This window comes from Phoxinus phoxinus, assembly GCF_949152265.1.
Source record: "Phoxinus phoxinus genome assembly, chromosome: 2".
Lineage (NCBI taxonomy): Eukaryota > Metazoa > Chordata > Actinopteri > Cypriniformes > Leuciscidae > Phoxinus > Phoxinus phoxinus.
The window spans coordinates 31,370,967-31,396,400 of NC_136877.1; the positions used below are offsets into that span (position 1 = coordinate 31,370,967).

The 25,434-nt window shown below is 38.5% G+C and overlaps 1 protein-coding gene across 1 annotated transcript in view; it reads right to left on the reverse strand.

Annotated features, from left to right (window-relative positions):
• Nucleotides 1-12,080: 12,080 nt before the first annotated feature.
• Nucleotides 12,081-25,434, reverse strand: part of tox3 (TOX high mobility group box family member 3) — a 58,078-nt gene continuing 44,724 nt past the window's right edge. Inside the window, exons 3-7 of the mRNA XM_079587093.1 lie at nt 23,021-23,269; nt 16,259-16,522; nt 15,923-16,150; nt 15,544-15,624; nt 12,081-14,549 (exon numbers count right to left, since the gene is read on the reverse strand). Coding sequence (XP_079443219.1) covers nt 13,776-14,549; nt 15,544-15,624; nt 15,923-16,150; nt 16,259-16,522; nt 23,021-23,269 — 1,596 coding nt within the window. The 3' untranslated portion in view covers nt 12,081-13,775. The remainder of the gene's footprint in view (nt 14,550-15,543; nt 15,625-15,922; nt 16,151-16,258; nt 16,523-23,020; nt 23,270-25,434) is intronic.

Consider the following 25,434-nt stretch of genomic DNA (forward strand, 5'->3'; position numbering starts at 1 on the left):
GTGAACGTTTGGTGAACTGTTGGGGGAAATTATCTTAGATGAGTAACATAGATCCGTGCGGTATAGATCTGAATATATAGGCTGTCTGTTAAATAAATAAATGCTAATTAAAGGTGCATAGCGCACGATTATGAGTTTTTGCAGAACTATGCCACCTCTGGCGGCAAGCGAAACTGCAGCCAGAGATGTGCACGCACTAGACAAAAGTTTTCTTTTTTTTTATCTTACGTGGAGTTTGCGTTGGTGTTTGAAATGAACTACAAGCAGGTCTCTTACAATCCATCTTCTACGGAGAATGCCGGCGAATACACAAACCTGCCAGACATAGCTATGTGAGCGTGCCGTGAACGCGCATGACGTCACGCCCAGTCTCAAATTCCGGCCCGAATCCCTCTTATTTATTTTACTTTACAGGATTATAGAGACAATCTCATGATCAGAGAAGGGCTCATTCAGCCCATCAGGCAATTGTTTAAGCATGTATGGGTTAGAAAAACGGGTATTTTTAACATGAAAAGTTGCTTAATGCACCTTTAAATAATTCTGGTAACATGGGAAAAAAGTTGAATAGCCTATATATTTTTTCTGTATATATTTGGTTTTGTCCTGTTGTGGTATTACCGGGGATTTTAAGGTATATGGTTGCTATAGGTGATTTTGTTTTGGAACCCTCAGAAAGCTTTAACTCGATTTTTCTCAAAATTCACTTTGCTGACTCTACTTCAAACAGGTGTAGCTCGGTAATTTTTTGTCCGATTCAAACAAATCATACATAATTTTGAAGGTTGTTTTTATAGAGAATGTGAAAATACTGTAACAATAACTCATTTGTGAAAATTTGCTCATTCCGACTCATTTTGCCAGCACGGGTAAAATGACACACACGCGTATAATATATACAGTATATATATATATATAGAGTGTATATATATATATATATATATATATATATATATATATATATAGAGAGAGAGAGAGAGAGAGAGAGAGTGCAATACATATATAAAGTGTTTTTTTTTAATAAATTACAAATATTATTCACGCACAAACACATTTAATGGATCAAAAGCATCAGTAAGGACTCTTATAGTGTTACAAAAGATTTCTATTTCAAATAAATGCAGTTTTTGAGCTTTCTATTCATCAAAGAATCCATAATACTAATAAATGTTTCTTCAGCAAATCAGCATATTAGAGTAATTTCGGAAGGATCATGTGAGATTTTTTTTTTTTTTTGTTAATAGAAAACAGTTGTATAACCAATAGTATAAGTTGTAAAAAATATTTCTTAATATTACTGTTTTTACTGTATTTTTGCAGCCTGGGTGAGCATAACATACTTCTTTAGAATAATATAATTGTATGCACTTTTTTGAGTTCTCTTTGTGTAAATTTATCTCACTAAAACAAGTGCTTTATTAGTGTAAAACTTAAGGTTATAAATAAAAAAACGGCTCTAGATTAGTGCGTATTTGGTTACATGAATCTTTTCCTTTTACACTTTTCATTCAAAGCAGAAGTCTAATCAAAATCTTCTCATGCTTCCTGGTCCACCTCATCATTAAGTACAAGCCATCTGTGGTAGAGCGTTCTCAAAAGACATCTCCACTACATGTGTTCTGACCTTTCCCCACAGCCAGCCTCTCTGTTTTCATTTTCTACTTCTGGAGAGAACATCACAGAGAGCACTGCCATTTCATTCCTGCCGCCTGATTATTTTTCTCCCCTCTCATATCCTGAAGAACACACTCGCAAGCAACAGAATTGAATGACTAATGTTTAATACCATCATTATCAGCATCCATTATTAATTACTAACTGTTCTAATTGTGTTTTGATTGCTCAGAAGAACTCATTATTGTGCATAGCACAGCTGTGAGGAGATAGAACCAGTACATTCATATATACAAGATCAGAATTATCTAAAACAGTATCCGTACTTATAAAACAACAGCCACTATTTAACTAAGACCTGCTTGGATGTTTAATGCACATTAAAGCAGTTAAACAAATAACTGAGGTCACTGAGGGTAGGTTTAGGATTAGAATACAGTTTGCACAGTATAAAAATCATTATGTCTGTAAAGTCCCAATAATCCATGGAAACTCAAGTGTGTGTGTGTGTGTGTGTGTGTGTGTACTTATTTGGCTTTACTTGGATTGTCTTATTTAGTTTTTCAGTGCTTTTCTGTGTATATTCATTAATAATGTAAAGAAATCATTTGTTTAATAACTACAGGCATTTAGTGTGTGTAGTCTGGTACATGTTTTTATGCCATTTATCAAACGTCCTATCCAGCTTGTTTAGATTCATAAGATGGAGTGATTGTGTGAAATTTAGGACACCGATGAAAAAATGAGGCCCATATGTTTACAGACGGCTCTTGGGGGAGGCGGGGTTTGGGACAAGGGTTGGGGGAGGGGTTCTGTCATCCTGATGTTGATGGATGAACCCTCTGAAGATCATGAACACAGAATTAGTGCATTAGGAGCTGTGTGATAAATAGCCCCAGCACCTCCGTAGCCTCATCAACACAGTCAAACACATGACAAATTGAATGGAACCATGAACATAATAAACCAGACTCAGAGCCAGGGCAACATACATAAACACGCATTCACACACTCACACATCACTGGGGTGGTCGAAGCATAGAAAAACAATGGAGAACTGATTTAGATTAAAACTCATTTAATATGCATGAATCTTATTTATGCTGGTTCAGCTTTGCAGAGCTGGCTCGACCTTTCAGAATATATGCAGAGATTGTCTGTTTGAAGAGCAGAGATGTTTAAAAGTGTTCAGTTAATATCATTTTAACATAATTTCCACTCATATTTGAAACTAACTTTGACAAATCAATACTAAGTAAAAATGCATTATGAAATAATGGTGTCATTCGGAAGTCATGTTTTATCCACATCATTACGTATACATTCTTGAAACCCATAAAATATCACATACTTATTTTTTTGGTTGCAAATATTTTACATCAGGTTTAATAGAATCTATTTTACATAAATACACATTCTTTTCATGAAATTCCGTACTGTTTCGAAACAGGATTAGGATTAAGTTGATGTGTCTTTATGCAGTCTTGCTGTCTACACCTTCATCTGGAATTCAGCTTACACTCTGACCAAACCAAACAACTTCACTTAATCCATCATTGGCTGGATTTGTTAAGTAGGATTCTGAGTGATTTTCTGTAAGTATTTGCCTCATTTGTATATAGAAGTAGAAGAGTACAGCCAACATTTGGCTGATAGACCATCATCCCTTTACTCTCTCTATCATTCCTTTATTCACACTCACTCACTCACTCACTCACCTTCCCAACAACATTTATTTATTTATTTTATTCTTGAATGTAGTGTATAATATAGATTTCAAAATGCATTATTGTTATTATATTATTATATTATTAGCATTATTATTTTTGTGTGTGTGTCCCTCTGATAAACTGAAAAACAGTGACGAATAAGAAGACCCACTAGTGGATTGTCACGGAGTAAACCCGTGATCATGAATGACTGTATGAAGGTACATCATATCAAACACACAAACATGTGCAGTGTTGTGAATGTGCAATGTTTGTGCAATACTTGAATGTATTGTGTATAATGTGTTTTAGATATTTGAGGGTACAATGTGTATTTGTTTGTTATGTGTAGTGGATATGTACAACGTGTTTGGATATCATTAGCCGCTAACATTGTTCATTCATCATTATAGAGAACCACAACACAAATATGTTTGATTTGAAACTTTATTGAAAATTGTGTAACACATTATTATATATCTAACTTACCTGCTTGGAAAACATCTGTGACCAAACCCGTATTATTTTAAAAGCAGAGTATTTAAACATGGTGCACATGCTGCCTGATTGGGAGAAACCATGTTGGGTAACTGGGGGGTTCCCAAATGTTCCTGTAAGCAAGGTTTATAATTGTTAATTCATTATTTTGCATTTTGTTTTGTATCATAGTTGCATGTTGTTGTTACTGTGTAGTTTAATTATGGATGTTGTTTAATATGCATCAGGATGTTGGAAGTACATATGTTAGAAAGTAAAACTTACCTGTGGAATGGTACATTCCAGGGTGTGGCCTAGACTATAAATGGCTGCCAGAAAGCATGGTACAGAAGGGTCAGGTTGGTTGTGTGAAGTGGAAGCAATCCCATAGAACTTGTTCCAGAAAGTTTGTTAACCAAACGGTACCACTGCTGTTGTGGCTATCTTCCCACACAAACTTGTAAATATTTATGTTATTGTTAATAGTTTTTCTTTTTCTTTGTTTTTGTTTTGTTTGGTTTGTTTGTTTTGCCGTTGGATTTGCACTGTCTTCACAATAAATTCACCTTAATTGGGATTTCCTGGCGCATTGGTCTTATTATGCCTCTGATCGCTAACATGGATAATAGGTGCTTTTGTGGAAAGTAGAGATTAAATAGCTGTTACATCACTATGGTGACAGTGAGAAAAGAGACACATTGGCTTCCCCGATTGCAGCAACTTCCATTTTTATTACAGATATTTTGCGCCAGTTTCCCAGGAAGTGACGTTTCTGTTCTCTTTAACACATGATGGAAACGCTGCTTTAATCCAAATGTCTTATGCCATATTCCAATTTTGCAACAAAAGGGTACTTTTTTGAGAGGTAACTTTGACAACGACACAACGTGTTGACTTTGAGTAACTTCAACTACTGTCGCGCGATGTGAATAGGTGACGGTTCTAACTTTAAGTGATTTTGTGTCCACCCGCACTGTATTTCTGTAAACAAGCCCAAGATGGATGTCTTTGATCACTACACCATGTTTTGTGCAAGAATGCTTTTGGTCTGAACTGTAGGCTATATAAAAAAGTGTTAAGGCGCAGTCACATATTCAGGGAATCCAGTAATTTCAATAGGAATCCTCGCGATTGTGAATTTCTCATGAGGGCAAAATATATATTTTAAAATATTTTACAACTGTACAGGCAAATTCACTGAGCTGACCAACACTTCTGAGTGAGTTGTGTAAGTCACTTTCAAACCAAGCACCTTTCTGTTGATCAACGCAACAAATTAGCATGACCAACTGGGGCCGTATTCACAAAGAATTTTAAGGCTTAAAGTAGCTCCTAACTGGCGAATTTAGGAGCAACTCCTAAAAATAATGGGCGTGTCACTCCTAACTTTAGGACTCCTAATTTTTTTCACTAAGAGTAATTCATGAAGCATTTTAGCCCTAAAAGTTTAGCGCCAACTAATCGCAACAACCCAATCAGTGCCGAATTTAAATGTTTGATAACACTTCGCTACCTGGCAACGGGGAAAATGCAATTGTGTAATGCCGACGATCTAGCGATATCCCAGCCATCGGTAAGCAGATCCATCCACCAAACCATCAATGCACTCTGTAGACCCCATATTATTTGACAGTTCATAAGTTTTCCTTTGGACATTCGCCAACTCCAAAGAAACAAAGCCAGCTTTATGGATATTGCCGGTGTGCCCGGAGTGGTCGGTGCTATAGACGGATCGACACATATTAAAATAATTGCACCACGTCAGGATGAGGACGTGTTTGTGAATAGAAAGAAAACCCACTCCATCAATACCCAGATTGTGTTCGATGCAAACTTTACAATTCTCGATGTTGTATCCCAGTGCCGAATTTCCCTTTTATTATTTTATTTTTTTCAGCACCAACTGGGCCAGCAGCAGTGACTGATCCTGCGTCCAGTTGGGCTTTCTTTTCCGTTTTGGCGAGTTCATAATCCACCGTCATTCAACTATTACATTACTTCAATAGGAGCAATATTTCCTTGCTTTAAGTAGCATATTAAGGCTAATAGGATGTCAATTAACCAAGCAAGTGTTAATGCAAGTGGCGGTTTTCATTACGGTATTAGGCTACCTTGATTTAATTTTATTTAATTCACAACTTTTCTCTCTCTCTCTCTCTCTCTCTCTCTGCCTTTTTAGAATTACACTTCACTGGGGCCTGCACAAACATGTCATTATATATGCATTTCGATTACATTATTATTATAATTTTTTGTAGGACACAGACATATTTAGATGTCGTAATTCCATGATTTGGTGCGTCTGTGTTATGTTCCGCATGATGGCCCTGTCATCTAACAACCAATCACCGTGATCATTGCGAGGAAGCTCGTGCATGATAATTGACGTCATCCATAGCAACGAAGACTCACTCTTAGTTTAGGAGTTGTCATTTTTCCTTACTAAGAGTAGGTCTGAAAGGCGTTGTGAATAACTTTTAAGAGAACACTCCTAGCTAAAATCTTTTAGTGCGATTTAGGAGTACTCCTAGTGGTAAGATAAAATTATTTGTGAATACGGCCCCTGAACCCGATGCAAAAATTGCGTGGGGAAATCTTTTGTCCTCATGCGAATTCCAGATCAAGTAGATTCTGACTATTGAAATGACTGGATTTCACCAGAGAATATCCATGAACAGCGGTAAATGTGATGTGTTAAATTTGAATGATTTTCATGATGTTTGGTTCTATAAGATCAAATATCAAAGGCAGGTATGTTTAGTATTTTTGTTTAGCATATAATTAGGACCAAGTATTAATCTTTTCCTCAAATGTACAAAAATAATAGTCAATAATAGTCCATCCATGCATTCTCCATAGCCTACCACTTATCCTCTGTAAGGATGTATTATGTATTATTTATTACTCAGTATTATTATGGTCAAAATATACTAAAAAGGTTAAACAGTGATTTTGCGAGCATGTTTTTAGGCATCCTATACTGGTTAATATTGAAACATGAATTCTCATTCTCACCGCTCTTGTTGTCATTTGTCTGACTCGCCAGGGACTTCAAAAGACCAACCATGAATGCTGTTTCCTCTTTCTCCATTTGACAGCCGTAATGGAGTCCACTAAGTTCATAGAGACAAGAGGCAAGATTTACCATCTCATATTTAACAGTTTCTACTGCACCCATTGAAAAGAGCATTCCTCCTCATAATCTGTAAAAGATTTGTTTCGGACTCCCCTTTCATTGGAGCAATGCATTTCCACCCTTCCCCTCCCTCTCACCCTCTTTCTCTCTCTTTTAAACTTGTGTGTAACCTTTCTCTGCCCCCATTGTTTGGCTTTTGTTTGGCAACAGCTGTTGGGGTGGTTTTTTTTGGTCAGCTGTGAGAGCTCCAGGCACAACAGGAGCAGATGGCGTTTTGCCCTGCATGAATGGAGAAACGGAGGAGAGGAGCTGAATAGAGTCTCTCTGAATGGTGTCTGTACAGCACCTGCCCCTTGTAGCTCCGCACAGACATCATAGAAACATGGCCTGATCTGCTACGGCTTCCTTACTGTCGTACAGAATTAGACACAGAGAGAGAGAGAGAGAAAGAGAGAGGGAGAGAGAGACTGATGGAGAGAGAGAGCATGGAGATGGAGCATGGCTTGTTGGGTTGTGTCCACATTTATTGATTTCTCTCAGACCACTGGAATAATGTGCCGTATAGTAAGTTTGAGTTATTGGATATGACATTTCATGCACATGTAATCTATCACTTTGGTCTCCCAGTACACTTTATCAGCTTTGTTGCTATAGTAACATGTGAGCTCAGTAATAGCTTACATTAACAGCCTAAGTAAGTCACAATAAAAAGCAATTTCAGAGAGTCAGGTTTCTCCAAAGAACACAAAGTCCATAGAATACTGAAGAGGAACTGGAAAGAGGCAACTCAGGGGAAACAAGATATGGTTTTATATTCTGCAAGCGGAGGAGACGGAGTGAAATCTCTCTCTCTCTCTCTCTCTCTCTCTCTCTCTCTCTCTCTCTCAGAGACACATCTGTCAGCTACAAAGTTTAGTTCTCTGTCACAACAAAGCAAATGTTTCTCAGTCAATGACAGCTCACAATGCAATTTAAAAATGAATCTCTACCTGAACATTAAATAAATGTAACAGTAACGCAGAAAAACATTCCTGAAAAAAATGGCCTCAAATACTCACTATTTGGAAATTTTCTGTTTAAAACTGCTGGCCTTTTACTGCTTGCAAGGTGAAACCGAGTCGTATTTGTGGGCTTGTTCACCCCAGTGATTTTGAACCAGGATTGTTTGTTTGAAGTAGTTTGGGAATATCTCACAGCATTTCTTGACTTTGGCCATGCTGTTTGTAGGAATTCAAATGAAGTGAATTAAAATTAGTCTTTTTTTTATTCATCTAACCAATAAAAAGTGACTCAGTCCATGGAATATTTATGAGTTAAGAAAAATAAAACGAGAGAGGAAAAGAAAACGTCTTGTGGAGTGCTAAACTGCTCTAAGCAAACATAACCTCAGTATATTCAAAGACAGCACTTTACAATTATTGTAGCCTTGGTGAGCAATGAATAGAATTTACTCCCTTGAATCCAGCAAGTTCATAATATGCAAGATTTTTTTTTTTAAATGAACATGCTGAAGTTAAAATATTGAGGGTTTCATTGTATTCATCATTGCAGTGGAGCCGTGAAATATAGCTCAACAGAATAATCTCACTTGACATTAATAAGTTCATATAAGTATCCTGCGTTAGCGAAAACTATTTTCTGGGAATTTAAACTTCAATTTAGTGCAGTTCTGCTCTTTCTGCCAGAGCTGAGAGGGCTGCTGGGAACAGCTAGCCATTTGATGTACTTGGGAGAAATAGGCTCTGCGTTGCTATTGCTTTGATAAAGTGCTGTGGAAAAGCAAAGCTGGTGTTACTGCAACTGTACTGAGTAAACAATTGATGCTCATCTCACTATCAAGTCTAACAACTATACAACCAATTGTGGGAACAACAGAAAATATGTTGTAGAAAGAAGCATCATTCTACTGAAAGACTGTAAAGCATGGTAGCAAACAAACACATAAATGCAAAAAAAAAAAACTACAATGACAAAAGCAAATCAGATTACTAAAACTTAAAATATCAAATAATAAATACTATAATAGTATACAGTTAATAATACAAATATTAGTGGATCAAAGTGCACACTTCCTTAAATATTATATGTGGTATTAGTCTAGCAATTTTGAACACTATATATTTTAAAGAAAAAAAATAGGGCTTGATAGTATATTACTTTAATAGAATACTGTAGAGTTTTAAAGTTTAATTTCAAAAGCAAACCATTCATTAAATACATATTACATACATGCCCCCACTGAAATTTTGCCTTAAAGAAAAGCAAATAAAAAAGACAAATGAAAAACAGTCTTGAAAGTCAAGTTCTTTACTTTGCCCCAGACATTCATTCAGTCTGGGGAATCTTTCATACAAAAGTTCACTGCAGCACCAGCAGGTCAACAGCACCTAAAGAAACTTCTCCCTCTCTCTCTGACTGAGAGGTCAACATTGTGCAAACAAAAGCTGGGTCTTGCCCAAAGCTAGTCAGCGAAACACTTCACTCACTGCAAGGCCATGCAGGTGTCTGAAGTCAGGTCAAAGGTTGCATGTGTGCTTTGGGAACTGGGCGGGAAGGGGTTTGTTCTGTTAATGGAGGGGCAAAATGCATGGGCTACTGGACAGAGTTACTGATGTTCTGTGGCTGGAGATGACCTTTGCCCTGTTCAAGTTCTACCCTATTTGGTTATTGTTGCTAAGCTACGCAAATGATGTCCACAACCAGAAACTCACCATCTGTCATTTAGCTGCTCTATCAGTGTATCAGAAACCAAGAAGCTGTATTAATGATTACCTTAAATTACTGATCACAAACGTTTCATTCAAATTTGCATAAAGTAGTGATAAGATTAAGTGGGGTAGCTAATACTTGATTGCTAACTAAAATAAGTCTCTTCACAACAGTAGCCGTTCAGCTTTGAATTTGGTAGAAAGTATAATCCATCTTAAATGTAATATAATAATATAAATGACGGTCATTTCTCTTCTTGGTCTGATGGAAACTGGCACTGAGGTCACGGTCTCAGCCTCAGGCCACAGACCTTTAGTCACACAGCTCACATTGTATCTGTGTAGACAGCAGGGTAATGAAAGATAGCTAATCAATCATTGATTGATATTACAAAAATGGGACATTCACAATGCATATGACCTTTTCTACTATGTTTTCTTTAACATAGGCTAAATTAAAATGCATTTATGTATGCGCGCACACACACACACATTGGGTTTTCATGTTTTATGGGGACTTTTCATAGACATAATTATTTTATATAGGCCTACTGTACAAACTGTATTTTCTATCCTTTAACCATACCCATCACAAAAAAACTGTCTGCATTTTTACATTCTTAAAAAACATCACCTATGATTTATAAGCTGGTCTCCTCATGGGGACAAAAAATGTCTCCACAAGGATTTGAGAAACACACACACACACGCACACGCACACGCACACACACACACACACACACACACACACACACACACACACACACACACACACACACACACACACACACACACACACACACACACACACACACACACACACACACACACACACACACACACACACACACACACACACACACACACACACGTGATGAATTACAGTGGAATATTAGGTTATATGCAATAACACTACTGTGCAATCATGTGACTGTGGTTTGAACTAGATTCTATAGATAGACATCATAAGCTCTACTTTAGGGTAATTCCAGTCGAGGTGGAATTTATGTTTGCTTTGATGAATTTTGTAACATTTTACTTAAAGGGATAGTTCACCCAAAAATCGAATTTCTGTCCTTTACTCACCCTTATGTTGTTTTAAAGCTGTGTCTCTGTGTTCAACTGTGGAACACAGAAGACAATATTATGGACACAACTGTTGAAAAATTCAACAGTCATACATATTTTTTGTGTTCCATAAAAGAAAGAAAGTCATATTTGGGATGACATGAGGGTGAGTATGATGACAGAATTATAATTTTTCCTTCAAGCATTTAAATGGCACTATAAGGGGAAAAAGACATTTTATGCTACATTTGAAAACATTGACATTTTCACAAGATTATGAAGCATTGATTGAATTTAAATGAGGTCTAGTAGATATGATCAGTTTTCATTCTGTCCCTGAAATGGCACACAATTGGATTCATAATCACTGGTGTGCCAACATCATCCGCCTTTATTAGGACATATAATAAAAGTTTAGAAAATATCTGCAAACCTTTATTTATTCATTCATCACTGAGGTGTGTCAGAGTTCCAACCCTTGTTGCGAGATATTTATCCTCACTGAGACCATGCGGATAACAAGGTTTACCAAATAACAAGGTACTGCATGCATTATTGATGCTGCCCTCCATGAGACTGTTCGGAATAATAAGTGCTATTTCCCGGCCCCTCATTACCGGCTGTTTTTAAAGGATGTGTTTGGTCGCCATGGACACCACTCTTACATTCTATGCTTAGCAATCTTCACTCTCTCCCTCCTTCTCTCTCCCCACTCCTTGCTATTGAAATTCAGGGCATGTGGGGTACTCGCTGTTTTTAATTTTCATTTCATCATAGGCGCTTTAAGACTGTTGCCAGCACTTATTTGCAGTTTTCCTGCAGACCTCTCCACTACACCCTCTGACAGAACAGATGCTGCAATTAATCAAAGAGTGAGAGTGTGGGCTTCTCTGTGACACAAAACCCGACTCGAGAGCCAATCACGGCAGCCTCTCTCATGCAAATAGCACAAGCATTCTCAAAATTAACTAATTGGGTACAAAATACAGATTGAGAATTCTATTAATGTGGAACAAGATATGTGCAGGCACAGATTCCTTCCCTTCTGTCTGGCATAGAGTGTAAAATACCAGCACCGGTCAGCACTGTCCTCACGTGCTTATTGTGCATTTATGATAATTAGCCTTCTTTAAAATCCTACCTTCCCCCTACAAATATTTGTGTCTGGGGGCTCAGGGGTCATTAAACTGTGAAACGCCGTGGAAAAGGAGGTTGATGTGAATGCACATCTTAATGACTCTGCTTTCACAGGCATGACAGAAACATAAATGGACACTTTTCAAACATTTGTAGAACGAAATAGAATCAAATATCTGTTTTGGTACAAGAAAAATATACACCTGTGTATCCGAAATAAACAGAATATTTGAAGTACTGATGTCTTTATTTTAAATCTTTCAGAACTAACAAGGACACATTGAGGAAATATTTTATACAAAAGTATGGCTAATATAATCTTTGAAATGAATCAGTTCCTTGAAATAAATATTTTTGATTATTTTAATTGCAAACAGAGAGACACAGAGAGACAATATAATACAAAATTATGGCTAGTATAATATTGATGATGATGATGATGGTGGAATGCCTCTTTTAAATGTGTTTTTGGGTGGCAAAAATAGAACTTAATAAATGACATTGATGACGTTTAAAAGCAGGTGGGGTTTCGAAATGACATCAACTGTATTTATTTTACTGTCAGGTTTTTAAAAACAATTAATTTTGAAATGTAAGCAAAAAATACAAACAAATGATTTGCTGCTACTGTAACTCATAAAAAAGTAGAAAAGAGTACTATGAGATAAAGCAGGTGACAGGTCAGCTTGCCAGCATCTGCATTTAAAGTCTCACATATTAAAACTTTACAACAAGAGGTATGAAAAATGTACAACTTCATTTTCTTTTATCTTACCACTGATTCTTTTACAGCTGGCACAAAATACTTCCATGTCCTTTCTATGATAGTAAAAAACATCTGATACGATTCCTGCTTAACTGTCCTTGTTGTGAAGTGTAGAGTATTATTAAATACTCAGTAAACCAACAGCCTAAATTCAGTCATTTAGCCATGTGTTTTCATTACACAAAAGAAAGAAAAAAAAACATAACTTATTCAATAAAATTTCTGAGGTAAAGATAATTACAGAGAAGAATGATTTTTGGAGTGCTGTTACTACTGTTGAAGTGAATTAGAGTTTTGAGGGTTTTGGCAAGAGGAGAAGAGCAACTCCAAGAACTTTCTCTCCACTTTCCTCAGAACACATACAGCAGGTCAAAAAAAGTGTTTAGAGACGTGATGACAGAAATGATCTATGGAAGCGTGTCAAATAGTCCAGCAAAACTCTGTGTTTTACATATTTTCCCGTTTGATAACAGTATGAGATGTGTTCTAAAAGCAGGGTGAGCTGATTGAGAGCTTCCCGACAGTGACTGTTAAACAGTTTCATCCGTAGGAATGCCAAGGAGGATAATGGAAAGGGGAAGAAGAGAAGGTAGACTTGACGCTACACTGGCCGGACAGTGCAAGAGCCATTCAGCATGTCTCTGATGACCAGTTTAGTACCTGTGCATTGTTCAGTTCATCTCTATGCCTTCTTTCTGAAATCCCCATTCATTCTTTCATTTTGTCTGGTGGTGAGAGTGAATCCAACCTCATAAATAAAGCTGTTAAATAAACCCATCAGGTGTTTTTGTGATCGTCTCTAAATGTTCTTCCCATGTCATCATGCTCCGACAGAGTTTAAACTCCACAACAGAGAGAGAGAAAATCCAAATGAACTAAATATACATACAAATGACTACTGGGCACTCAAGTCTATGAACAGACCTCCCGGTAGCTCAGCCTATCTTATAGACAAAAAATCCAGCTAAGAAGCTTTGTCCTTTTAAAACGTATCTTATATCCATCTAGAACAAAGGACAGTTCTTTGTATAACATTCATATTTTTTTACACACTTCTTAAGTGCAACTTAAAAAAAGCAACCATGTAATGATGCTTTTCAATAACAACTTCCTTCTGCCTTTCTCGTGGAGTCGCAACTGCAGGTCCGAGGGCTTTTGGTTCAGTAGATGCTCACTTGCGACAGGACCTGCGCGTGAGCCTGTACCTGCGAGGGGTGAGGCTGGGGCGCGGGAGGGGGTGGCGGGCTGCCGAGAGAGGCCGAGTGCGGCGTGCCGGGCGAGTGCTGCACGGGCGAACACTGCGACTGCGGGAGATGCTGCTGCATTTGATGCTGATGCATCTGCTGCATCTGCTGCATGTGCTGCATTTGCATTTGCTGCTGCTGCTGTTGTTGTTGTTGCTGCTGCTGCTGCTGCATCTGTTGATGCTGATGTTGCATGTGGTGCTGCTGAAGCTGCTGCTGCAGGTGATGCTGGAAATGCTGCTGCTGCATTTGCTGCTGAATCTGCTGGTGGTGCATTTGCTGCTGCTGCAATTGATGGTGCTGCAAGTGCTGCTGCATCTGCTGCTGCTGCATCTGCTGCTGCATGGAAGTGTGCCGGGATTGCATCGGTGGACTCAATTGTGACGACACGCCCGACTGCGGACCACCCGCTCCCATCTGCCCCAGCAGCTGTGACTGAACGCCGCCGGGCGGCATGTTCTGGTGAGCTACCGCGACCGAGGTGACAATCTGGCTGCCGCCGACGCGCATTTGCAGAGGTTTTGGGGCGATGGCTCGAGGCAGGGCCTGCTGGAGCGCCTGTGCTGCGGCAGACATTGAGGGGTGCTGGGATAGAGGTGAAGGCATCACGAGCCCTGGCGACAGGCTGGTGGAAGCGAGAGTCTGCTGCACAGAGCGAATCGTCTGGGCCTCCGCTGACTCTGCGGCAGCCTGAGACAGAAATAGAGATCGGTCAGATGAATTCTGGTACTCAACAGATTCTTTCTTTTGTAGTGCCCTCTCCTTTATTAGTGCTGATCTGGTGACTGACTCGACAGAAAAAGCTGTTCAGAGAAAATTGCTGCTGTCTTACATTCAGTGATCTAAAGAACTTGCCAAGAAAGGGATTTATATTATTTAGTAGCCTAGTGAAAGATCTGAAATAAGACGAAGTCTTGCACACTGAAAATAAGAAACTTTGGAGTTTCTGAAAAAAAAAAGGCTTAATAGATTTACTCAACTGCTGAATCGAGAGCAATGTGATGGTGGTGTCATAAACATCCAGTTCTTGAGTTGCTTAGACTTTAACAAACATGAACAACAGTAGTGCTAAACTGTGTGTAAAATGATTTTAATTTTTTACAAGAAGCAACAAATATGCAAATGTTCCCGGCCGCCAGCAAGTTAATGAGGCATGATGGATCATAAGAATATCTCATTCTAATTCATTAGCTGTAATTTAATGCTATTTTTACACCTCTAGTGTGATGGAACAAACACATTCACAGACACATTTAAGTATGCCAGAGAATTCTGTTAGTAGAAAAATCATATATTTAAATCCTTTCCAGTTGTTTTTTAGAAATTCAATTTGTGGAAATCAATGAATGTTAACTAATGCACAAAGGAATAAACACTGCTCCTAGACATAGAACAACTGCTCTTTTCAACCACCTTTCAGCTTTTAGCAGTTCTACATTTGGTGGTTTCTTTGAAAAGTTTACTGTGCAGAAGGTCTTATCTTTTAAAAGTGGTTAAGGACTCAAGATGAAAGTCATTGAGCCTGAAAGTGAGCTGAACTATTATTAACATACTGGTAAACAGAAATATAATAGAAAACAGGATGAATGGAGAGAAAAAAATGAAGGAAACAGTGAGAGGTAGACTGAAAGAAGGAAAGGGAAACAGAAAGACAGAGAGCTGTTTAAACACAAAACATCCTCACCTTTGACACAAGGCTAGCGCGGTACGCTGCAAGAGCTTTCAGATACTCCTTCTTTGCTGCTTCTGTTTTGCTTTTGTAAACCTGTGAAGAACAGAATATATGAGGTGTTGTAAACAGATTATTAGCAGAACATTGACTGGCAAGCATGCGTTTCACAACAGGGAGAGCCTGCAGGCTTCATCTTAGCCAGTAATAAAAAACTAAAGAAGGGTGAAATATCAAGCAGTCTGTTGAAACACCTGACATGAATCATTCGGTGCTAAAATGTGAGTAGAAATTAAGAACATTTGTTATTCTAGCTCAAGAAAAAAGACAGACAGACAGACAGTTCGATTTACAGCACATCACAAGGTTATTACGCAGGACAACAGTTTGATACCTGTTTCTGTTCCTCTCCCAGTCCATCCCACATAGAAGCTACTATCTTGGACACCTCTCCAAACGTGGCGTTAGGGTTCTGGCCTTTAATGGCCGCCTGGGTGTCTCTGAAGAACAGGGCGTATGCAGACACTGGCTTCTGGGGCTCATTAGGATCCTTCTTTTTCTTTTTCTTGGGCGTCTTCGGCTTCTTACCTGTGTCAGGGGCGGGACGCTTTTCACCAATCACCTGACAGAGAGAGGGCAACTCATTATAAAATCTCGCTATTTGGATGTTGATTTAAACGTTATGGTGAAAACACTGCATAAAACATTGCATGTATTTAATGGCACTCACCCTGTTTCCTTCCTCTTGATCGTCTTCGTTAATAGAGCTGGATGGAGAGGGTGTGGCCGATTTGCTGGCGGGTGGAGACGGGGAAGTGTGAGCAATGTTTGATCCAGTCATATTAAGCCCCAGTTGAGTGTTGATCTGGGACTGGTTGATGGTGGTAAGCTGGTTTTGTGACATCATGCCATTGGGGTTGTGCATGCTAATGATGGAGCGCATCACCATGGTGGGGTTAGGAGGGTACTGACGGAGGTGACTTTGACCAATAGCCTGCAGAGCAAACAGACAACAAAAAATGTTTTAGATATTTGGTGTCAAGATTTTTTTTGTCTTTGACAGAACTTTATATTTTATTCAGCAAGGATGCATTGATTTGATCAAAAGTTATTGTTTCAAAATATTGCTAGAAAAGATTTCTATTTTAAATAAATTATGTTCTATTGAACCTTTCTATTCATCAGAGAATCCTGAAAGAAAATGTATCACAGTTTGCACAAAAATATTAAGCAGCACTATTTTCAACACTGATAAAAATAAGACATGTTTCTTGAGCACCAAAGCAGCATATTCGAATGATTTCTGAATGATCATGTGACACTGAATGATACATTATACTTACAGACAAGTTATTTTAAATTGTAATAATATATAACAATATTGAGAAATATTGCAGATTGTGAATAATAAAAGCTTGGGTTTTATTTTTAAGTTATTTGGACAAATTGTCCATTTGTCAGTTATTGACCAAAACAGGGTAGGTTATGCAGGAGCCTGATGCGTTTGACCGAACAGAGGCTAAAATTATAGCATTTGACACTCTCCAAAAGCAACCAGATTACAGAGTAAAATCAACTCAAACAGCTTGAGAAAACCATGAGTTCATTTTGATCTCCTTTGTTCATTTTTTTCATTCTACATCAACTCCTTTCCTTTCTCTCCATCTGGTATTCAGAGACTCAAACTCAATATCTGTATGTGTCAACACATCATAAAGCAGTGCACCTGGCCTTATTGGCCAGACCTGCTGAACCCTCTCCCTTAGTACAATACTCTAACACCTTCCCTCACACACAGATTACATTCTCTTTGTATTAATTCCCTGTGGACACGCAGCTTTATATCAATTCTGTGCCTTATCAAAAACACAATCTACAAAACAATAGCTGTTTTCAACATCATATCCTGGAAAATATGCACTGTTGTATTGGTGTTTTTTAAAGAAACATACTGCAAAAGAAGTATCAAGCAAAAAAACAACAACTAAATAATCATTGAATAAATGACACCCTCATTTAATGATATAAATTACACCCTCGCCAAAAAAAATATTTGCATTAGTTTCATCGCTAGGTTGCAGTGACAGAGCCAGCAGCAGTCTTTGTATCAGACCTGTCTACTGTGTTCATTAGTCATGACCATCTGTGTCTAACACTTTCACACTAACAGCCACCGATGCCCTGAAATCACTACAGCCTTCTCTATGCGTCAGTAATGTAAAGAGCGGAGAGAATCACAGAGATGTAAGGCAGCATTTGAGGGCTCATATTTATCAAAGTCTCTGTGTTCTGGCTTTCTCCCCCATGTGAATACATCGACATGATCAATGATTTGAGCATGCAACATTCGCCAGACAACCATATGCCCACTTACTCATTTGATTTTACTCTATGTTGGTGAATGAGGTCTCAGAAACTATCAGAACTGGTCTTTAGTTCCAGGAGCACTTTGATCCGGTAGCACAAAGCAGAACAGATGTAGAACCAATTCCCTCTGTGAATTATGAAAAAAAGGCTGTGATTTATCTTGAAGCATCTAATGATTTGACAACATTATCTGATGAAAATGAAAAACACGAGATGATTTTGTGTAAAATAGATATTTATGTGTATAATCGGTACATGGAAAAGAAAGAACGATGGATGGACCATTCAAACTAAACCCGCACAAACAGCAGTCAGCTTTCTCTAATAGCAGCCTTTGTAGGCAATGAAAGAAATGTGATTTCTGCTGTCAGAGTGGTTTAGCTGGTAAAATGAGTGAGTCAGTATCCAATCTGTTTATTTATGTCCCTGCTGCACACCCTCCATTTGCATTTTGATTGGAACATTGTCTGCTGACACACAGCTCACATCTACACAGATGCTTTTGATAGTCTTCATAAATCTGTAAATAACTTCTTATCTGAAGAGCAAAGAGGCCAGATGTGCCCTATCCTCTCCTCTGTGTGTTTGCGTGTGCTTGTGCAAATGTTGCTATTATTCCAGCAATCAGCCCATCTCGGCTGACTGTATTCCAGCAAAAAATAACCTTTTTCCTCCTCGTATCTTTATTCCCCAACATACTTTACAGCAGGCACAAAAGATTCCGACATTAAAAGGTGCCAAAAAGAGATGCTGACCAAACAGCTACACCATACAACGAGCCTCTTGTCCAACACACTGAGACGTTTGATGGTTGACTGTTTGGTTCTGCCTCAAATCGTATCCTCACCCTTTCATCAAAAGCAGAAACCGCAACTAAACAGTCAAGAAAATATAACGGGGGGGGGGGAGGGGGGGGTGGCGGCAGACCTCTTTTTCCAGCATGTGTTCATAACCATAAAATAACCTATACTGCTTTCAGACGATCGGGATAAGAATCTGAAGATGCCATGTCAATGGCTGAGAGTATCGGGTCTGCTCTTTAAGATACTGGCCTCGGGATTCTGTGGGGAGTGGGAAAGGAATTGAAGAGTTTATTAAAAGCAGCTTGGTATGAGCTGTTCCATGCTGAAAAGAATGTTAACAAGTTCAATTTTCATTCAATCTTTCTGCGGAGCTCTTGGAAATGTTCCATAACAGAAAAAGGAGTAAAATCATCTATATGGTAATTATAAGGATGAATCTTACAAGTTTGGCCAGTGTGAAAAGGTCAGTTCTATTATGAATAGTTTATCAGCCCCCAGCACATATTCACAGCTGCACTGGAACCTTTACCAACATGCTGCTTTATTTTTCAACCATTTATGGGCACCTGCATAACTGGCTCCTCGAGAAAAAAAAATAAGAAAATGGAATTTTGAATGCTTGCAGAGACCATGGTAGCGTGAAGATAAATTGTTTTCTACTCATATTTCTCCTCCACCTACTTACTCTCTTCTCTCACGCCATCTACAAAACACACACACATTCTCTCGTTTCATACAGCTCAACTACTGTTCATGCTCAATGCACCCTGTACGAATTGCCCCCTCTAAAAAAATGGTCCAAAACATTGTCCCAATGCCTTAAAAAATAAGAGTAGTCTACAACCTTCCTCTCTTCTCTCTTATCTCTTTTCCTTTCCTCTTCCCTCCCTCCATCTCTCCCGTTGCACTATGGGTATTTAAAACTTGTTCAACATGATTTCATTTCATTTCAAGTACTGGCTGAGAAAACTAAATTACAGAATCAATCACACAGAAGGTCAGGCTAAGACTTCATTACAAGTATTGCATGCCTGCATGAATATCTTTCATTTCTTACTGGCCCAATATGTCACAATGGCTGTCTGACAGAGAGAAAAAAAAAAAGAAGAAAAAGAAAAACATGAAGGTGAAGGGGAAGAAAAAAAAACCACTTTCAGAGATTGATGTACAACTGATGTCACAACTACTCAGCTTGGAGATAAGATAACAGAAAAGTGTAAAGAGAAAGAGTGGGGGAGAGAGGAAAGTGTGAGAGTGTGTGTCTGTATGTATTTGGTGTTGGAGGAGAAGAAAAATATAGTTTCTGCTACACTGGTCATATTTTCCATTTTATTCACAGACACAGCAGTCAGATCCTCGTCGGTTTGTGAGGGATCATGTTTTAAAGCTCTGAATCTTACACCTGCTTTATACAAATGCACTGCTATTTCAATAGACCATAATTATATTTTTTGATTCACTGTTTACTATTTATTTATATTCATACATGCATATAAGCAGTGGTGTAGGATTGATTTTGAAATGGGTGGTGACGGGGACATCAATATATAAATATATTTTAAGTTTTGATCGAAATTATTGCTAGGGATATATCAGTGTCACTGGGTAGGGACACGTCCCTATAGCATCCCTACTAAATTCTACGCCCCTCCATATAATCATACATTCTTTACAAAACACTAATGCACAGAACAATGCATTGTATGTATGCATAACAAAGGAATGTCAGCAAATGGAATTAACTGTTTCTGCGAGTGTTTAATAAAAAAAGATGACTTCCAAGAACAAAATGGGAATGGTAAACCTGCTCTGCACAACCTCCAAGAACATCTCCTCTGAACTTAGTCTAAATAGATGATCAAATCATTTGCTTCCATCTACTCTGAGATCCAGTCAGAACCCAGATTCCAACAAGACTCAAACGAAATGCAGGAGCTTGTTAGGAGAACAGATTAAATAAATAATGACTTCACATTCTGAATCCTGCCAGACTTCTTCACAGCTGAGAAATGGATTTCGCAGAGTTGGGTTCAGCCAGCAGCATCTGCGGCTAATTTCGCCTGACATACGTGGAGCATTAGAGGGAAAGAATTAGAGGAATAGTTGGCTTCAATGTACAAACACAAAGGGCATATAAGTTGCTCTTTAGTTGAGTTGGAATGGATTTTTGAGGTAATGTGTAAATTCTCCTGACATACATTCTTCTTTTATTCCCTTGCTAACCATCTGTTTTAAATATTACATAAATTGGACCCCAAGTTGTACTTATTGGTCAGTCTTTCTGCATTAGATATACAATTATAATTCTGAAACGCATCAAAATTACTGAAGGGCAACGTTGGAGGCTACAGTGCTAACTTCCGCTAGCCCTTACCGAGTCCTTTATAAATGTGAGACATGGAGTCAAAGGCACGGCACTGTCTGTACCAGTCCCAGAGAGGAGGACAAACTGAGATCAATTCCATTAAGAGGAGAGAGACTGAGAGTCTTTGAGGAGGACAATGAGTGATGAGCGATAGAGAAGAATCGGAGGGACGGTCACAATGCCACCAGGCACAGAGCAGAGTGCCCTCATTCTCCCCCAAACCCGCTAATATAGTCCCGACACAATCAGCACCACTGTCCACAGAAAGAGCTGCTAAAGAGGAATAATGTTGGAGAATCAAATCTAATCCCTTCACAGCGCAGTGAGAACAGGCCGTGTTGTAATTGTGTCAAGGTTCCGTTATTTTTTCTTTTTTTCTTCCAGATGCATACGAGCTTAACTGACCATGAAATGAAAATTCTTTAGGCAAAAAGCCTTCCGGCAGTCACTTATGCAGCACAGATATTTTAAAAGCTGCAATTATTTTACTTGCCAGCAGCATGGATGGCCAGGAAAGGAGCAATAAAATTTGATGGTGCCTATCTATATTGGAATGTAAATAAAGATATATTATCCCACATATACATATACCACTGTATGTTTAGGGAGAGTGAGGACCTATACAGAATAAAACAAATAAAAATAAAAAGCCTGCCACACATTATTTGCTAGCTAATGTCACTTTGTGTCCTTTTATGTATTCAATTTTCTCTGATAGTGATTTCATTTCTATTTTAGCGCTTTTAATATAGTCTAGCCATGTCATTTTCAATGTTTCCCTTATTGGTGAATCCATGTCTATGGCATTTAAGATCCATTTCTCTACCTGAATTAACAGCTATAAAAGCTTGATCATAAAACATGATTATTATGAAGCAAATGCTTGCCCACACCTTTATTTTACTTTAAATGTTAGTCATCACAGCGACACAAGGTTAAAGAATAAAAATATTCACCCAAGCAGACCAATTTTATTGCATGTCTGTTAGAAAGTCTGCTGTATTTAAAAAAATAAGCATACTGTCATAATTTTCTACTCGTTCTAAGCAAGTATGATATTATTTCTTCCATGGAGCACAAACATTTTTTTTTAAAGAATATACTGGTCGCTCTTTTCCACAAAGTTATAATAAATGAGTATTGGAGCTTTCAATCTTTAAGGTAAAAAAAATACCATTAAATTAACACAAAACTTGAACACTGTATTCAAAGTCTTCTGAAGCCATACAATAGCTGTGTGTGATGAGCAAACCAAAACTGAAGTTAATTAATGGTAATTTTCTAATCCAGTGAGCTGTTAACCATTACTACCAGATCATAGAGTCAGTGAGATGAACCTGAGGACTGATGATGAACTCACCAATGAACTTACCAAGGAGAACTAGAGGGGATGTCAAGATTGTCAGTGAATAATGACTTAAATTCAGTCTGTTCCTTCAAAGCTTAGGAAGAGCTTTGGAATTTAAAGCGCATGAGTCATAGAGAGAACACTTTTATGATATTTTTATGGTGTATGTGTGTGTGTTTTCCCTCCATTTTGGAGCTTGAGAAAACCAGACCTCATTCGCTTTCATTAAAATGGAAAGAGTGGCCAGGATATTACCTTTTGCATTCCATAGAAAATTACTTGAAATTATGATTTTTTATTTATGGGTGAACTATCCCTTTAAGGCTTTGTCTACAAACTAGTTTTATAACACTGACACGTAACATCAGGCACCTTGATTTGTTTTGCACATAACACCTTTGGCAAACTTATTTGCATTTAGAGGAGGAAAATTACCTGGTTTAAATCTGCACCTAAATACAGGTGAAGCTAAAATCTGAATGTAACTGCCAGTGAATGATGATGTGGAAACTTATTTTGTGGAATTTGTTGCCTTTGTATAACAACTGCCTTCAACGTCTGTAAACAATACGATTTTTAAGATGCCCAAGCAAATAACCAAACACTTACCCCTGGATGTCCATTGTTGATTTGTCCTTCCTGCTCCATCATGTTTCTGGAGATGGTGATGGAGGGCAGCTCCAGGCTCTGGGGTGGGAACTGCGGGGTGAATGACCCCCGGTGAGAGTTGGGGTGGTCAGGTAGCCTGGGGAAAGGTGAGTCCACCTCCTGGAGGCCCATACCAGGCTCGGTCTCTGGAGGAGGGGTGATGGGGGGTATTTCAAACTCTTCGTCACCAAGACTCGGAGTATGAAATGTCTAAGGAAAAGACAAAGGGATTATTTTTGCACAAAATTTGGACAGTTGAAATCCTGAAATCACACAAATTCTTACTACGGTTAAAAAGAAGAACCACTGTAATTCAATTAAACAAAACCTACAGATTTCTTATACAATGAAAACATTTAATCTCAGAGCTGTGAAATATGTTGACCAGAGAAGACGAGATAAGAACACCTATTTGATACTTGTACAAGAAAATGTTCATTCAGACACAAACCATTACATTTTCCATTAAACAGGGTGTGAAAAACAAGATGTCTGACTCTGAAATGCAATATTGTGCTATCATCACACTAGCAGGAGGACAAAATTAAAGCCGCTTAATCCGAGCTGGATGATGTTGGCTGGAGGAGAAAGGGAATGCAGGGAGTGATGGGTTTAGAGAATATTCACACAGATTATTTTAGCTGTCCAGAAGTGTCACATTTTGTTCTCTGTTGCACCAACAAATCTGTTCATCAAACGACCAAATCCCTCTGCCTGTGAATTACATTATCTTCACACTTAATATGCTTATGTTGACTACCTGCTCTGTCTCCTCCTCATCTAGGAATTCACTGACCTCCAATCCTCTATCTCTTTGTTTCTTCCTCCTGCTCGCTCTCTCTCTCTCTCTCTCTCTCTCTCTCTCTCTCTGTTTGTATTCAGAACCTAGTTTCATGTTCAATCTTGTTCTCCATCTTCACTTTAATACTCTCAATGAGTTTCCTTCACTACCTCGAAAAAACATATCAACATCATGTCAACACATCATTCATCCTCTGAAGCTGTTTGTCTTTCTTCCTGCTGTCACTTTATATCTTGTCTTTCATGTTCTTACTTCCTCATTCTCAGCCTTTTTCTTTCCAGTTTTTTACTTCTCTTTTGTAAACGAATTATGTGCACAGGGAATATGCCATTATTTTTTTATTATAGAAATGTTTTTCTACTTTTAGTGAAAGTCCCACACACTACAGCGATACTTTCCAATAACATTGAGCTAATGATATTTTGAATCCGATACATCTAAACCCTTACAAAAATCTTTTTGTATTTTAGATTTTAATTTAGACATTATTTAGTACATTTACTAAGCCATTTTCCTTATAGGCCATTGGCTGGTCTCGATGTAGGTACTTTCAGGCGTCCTTACAAGGACATTTGGTCCTCACAGTGTAGGTAAAACCTGACCACCATCCCCCCTACACACACACACACACACACACACACACACACACACACACACACACACACACACACACACACACACACACACACACACACACACACACACACACACACACACACACACACACACACACACACACACACACACACACACACACACACACACAGAGAGAGAGAGAGAGAGAGAGACTCAAAGCTCATTCAATGCCTGTATGATGAGATCCAGTCGAAGGGGTTAAGGCTAATAATCAGCTCTTTTTCCGTCACCTCTCCCTCTTATTCTCCCCTTTATGTGGCTCCATTCCAGCATTTAACTTGCAGCATTTTTTCCAAAGCTGTGAGTAGCAGATCTTGTAAAGGCAGTGGTGTGTTTTGTCATAGAGAGAGCCAGGGGCTTGCAGTGCCTAACACATGTTCACATTACCTCCAACTAAAGCCATTAGTGGCCAGCACAGCTCTGTTTCCCAGTTCTCCATTAACACACAAGCTACAAACTCATTTTCCCTCCCTGTGGCATTGCAGCAGTTAACAGTGTGTTAATCAAAACAGCGGCGTTGAGGCATAAATAATAAAAATTGTGTCATGTGAGAAGAACGCTTCGAATATCATGCACATGGCAGTGATCACAGGACATCACGGACACTGAATTTAAGGGCCAACAGGGAAATTAAATAGAGGAAGAGAGAGGAACTAAACAAAAATATAAATACAAGTTTGATCAAATGGGAGGGAATGAATGATAGCAAAGCAGAGAAAACAGGAAGAGAGTGGTGCTCTTTTCATTTACTTTACTTCATGACCTTTATCTATGAATAAGACCTGCAGTGCCAGCATGTTTTCACAGTACAATACCACAGAGAAAAAGAAAGAGTGAGAAGAGAGAGAGAGAGCAGGAGAGAGCGAGAGAGAGAGAGAGAGATAGAGAGAGAGAGAGAGAGAGAGAGAGAGAGAGAGAGAGGCCCGACCTAAATGTC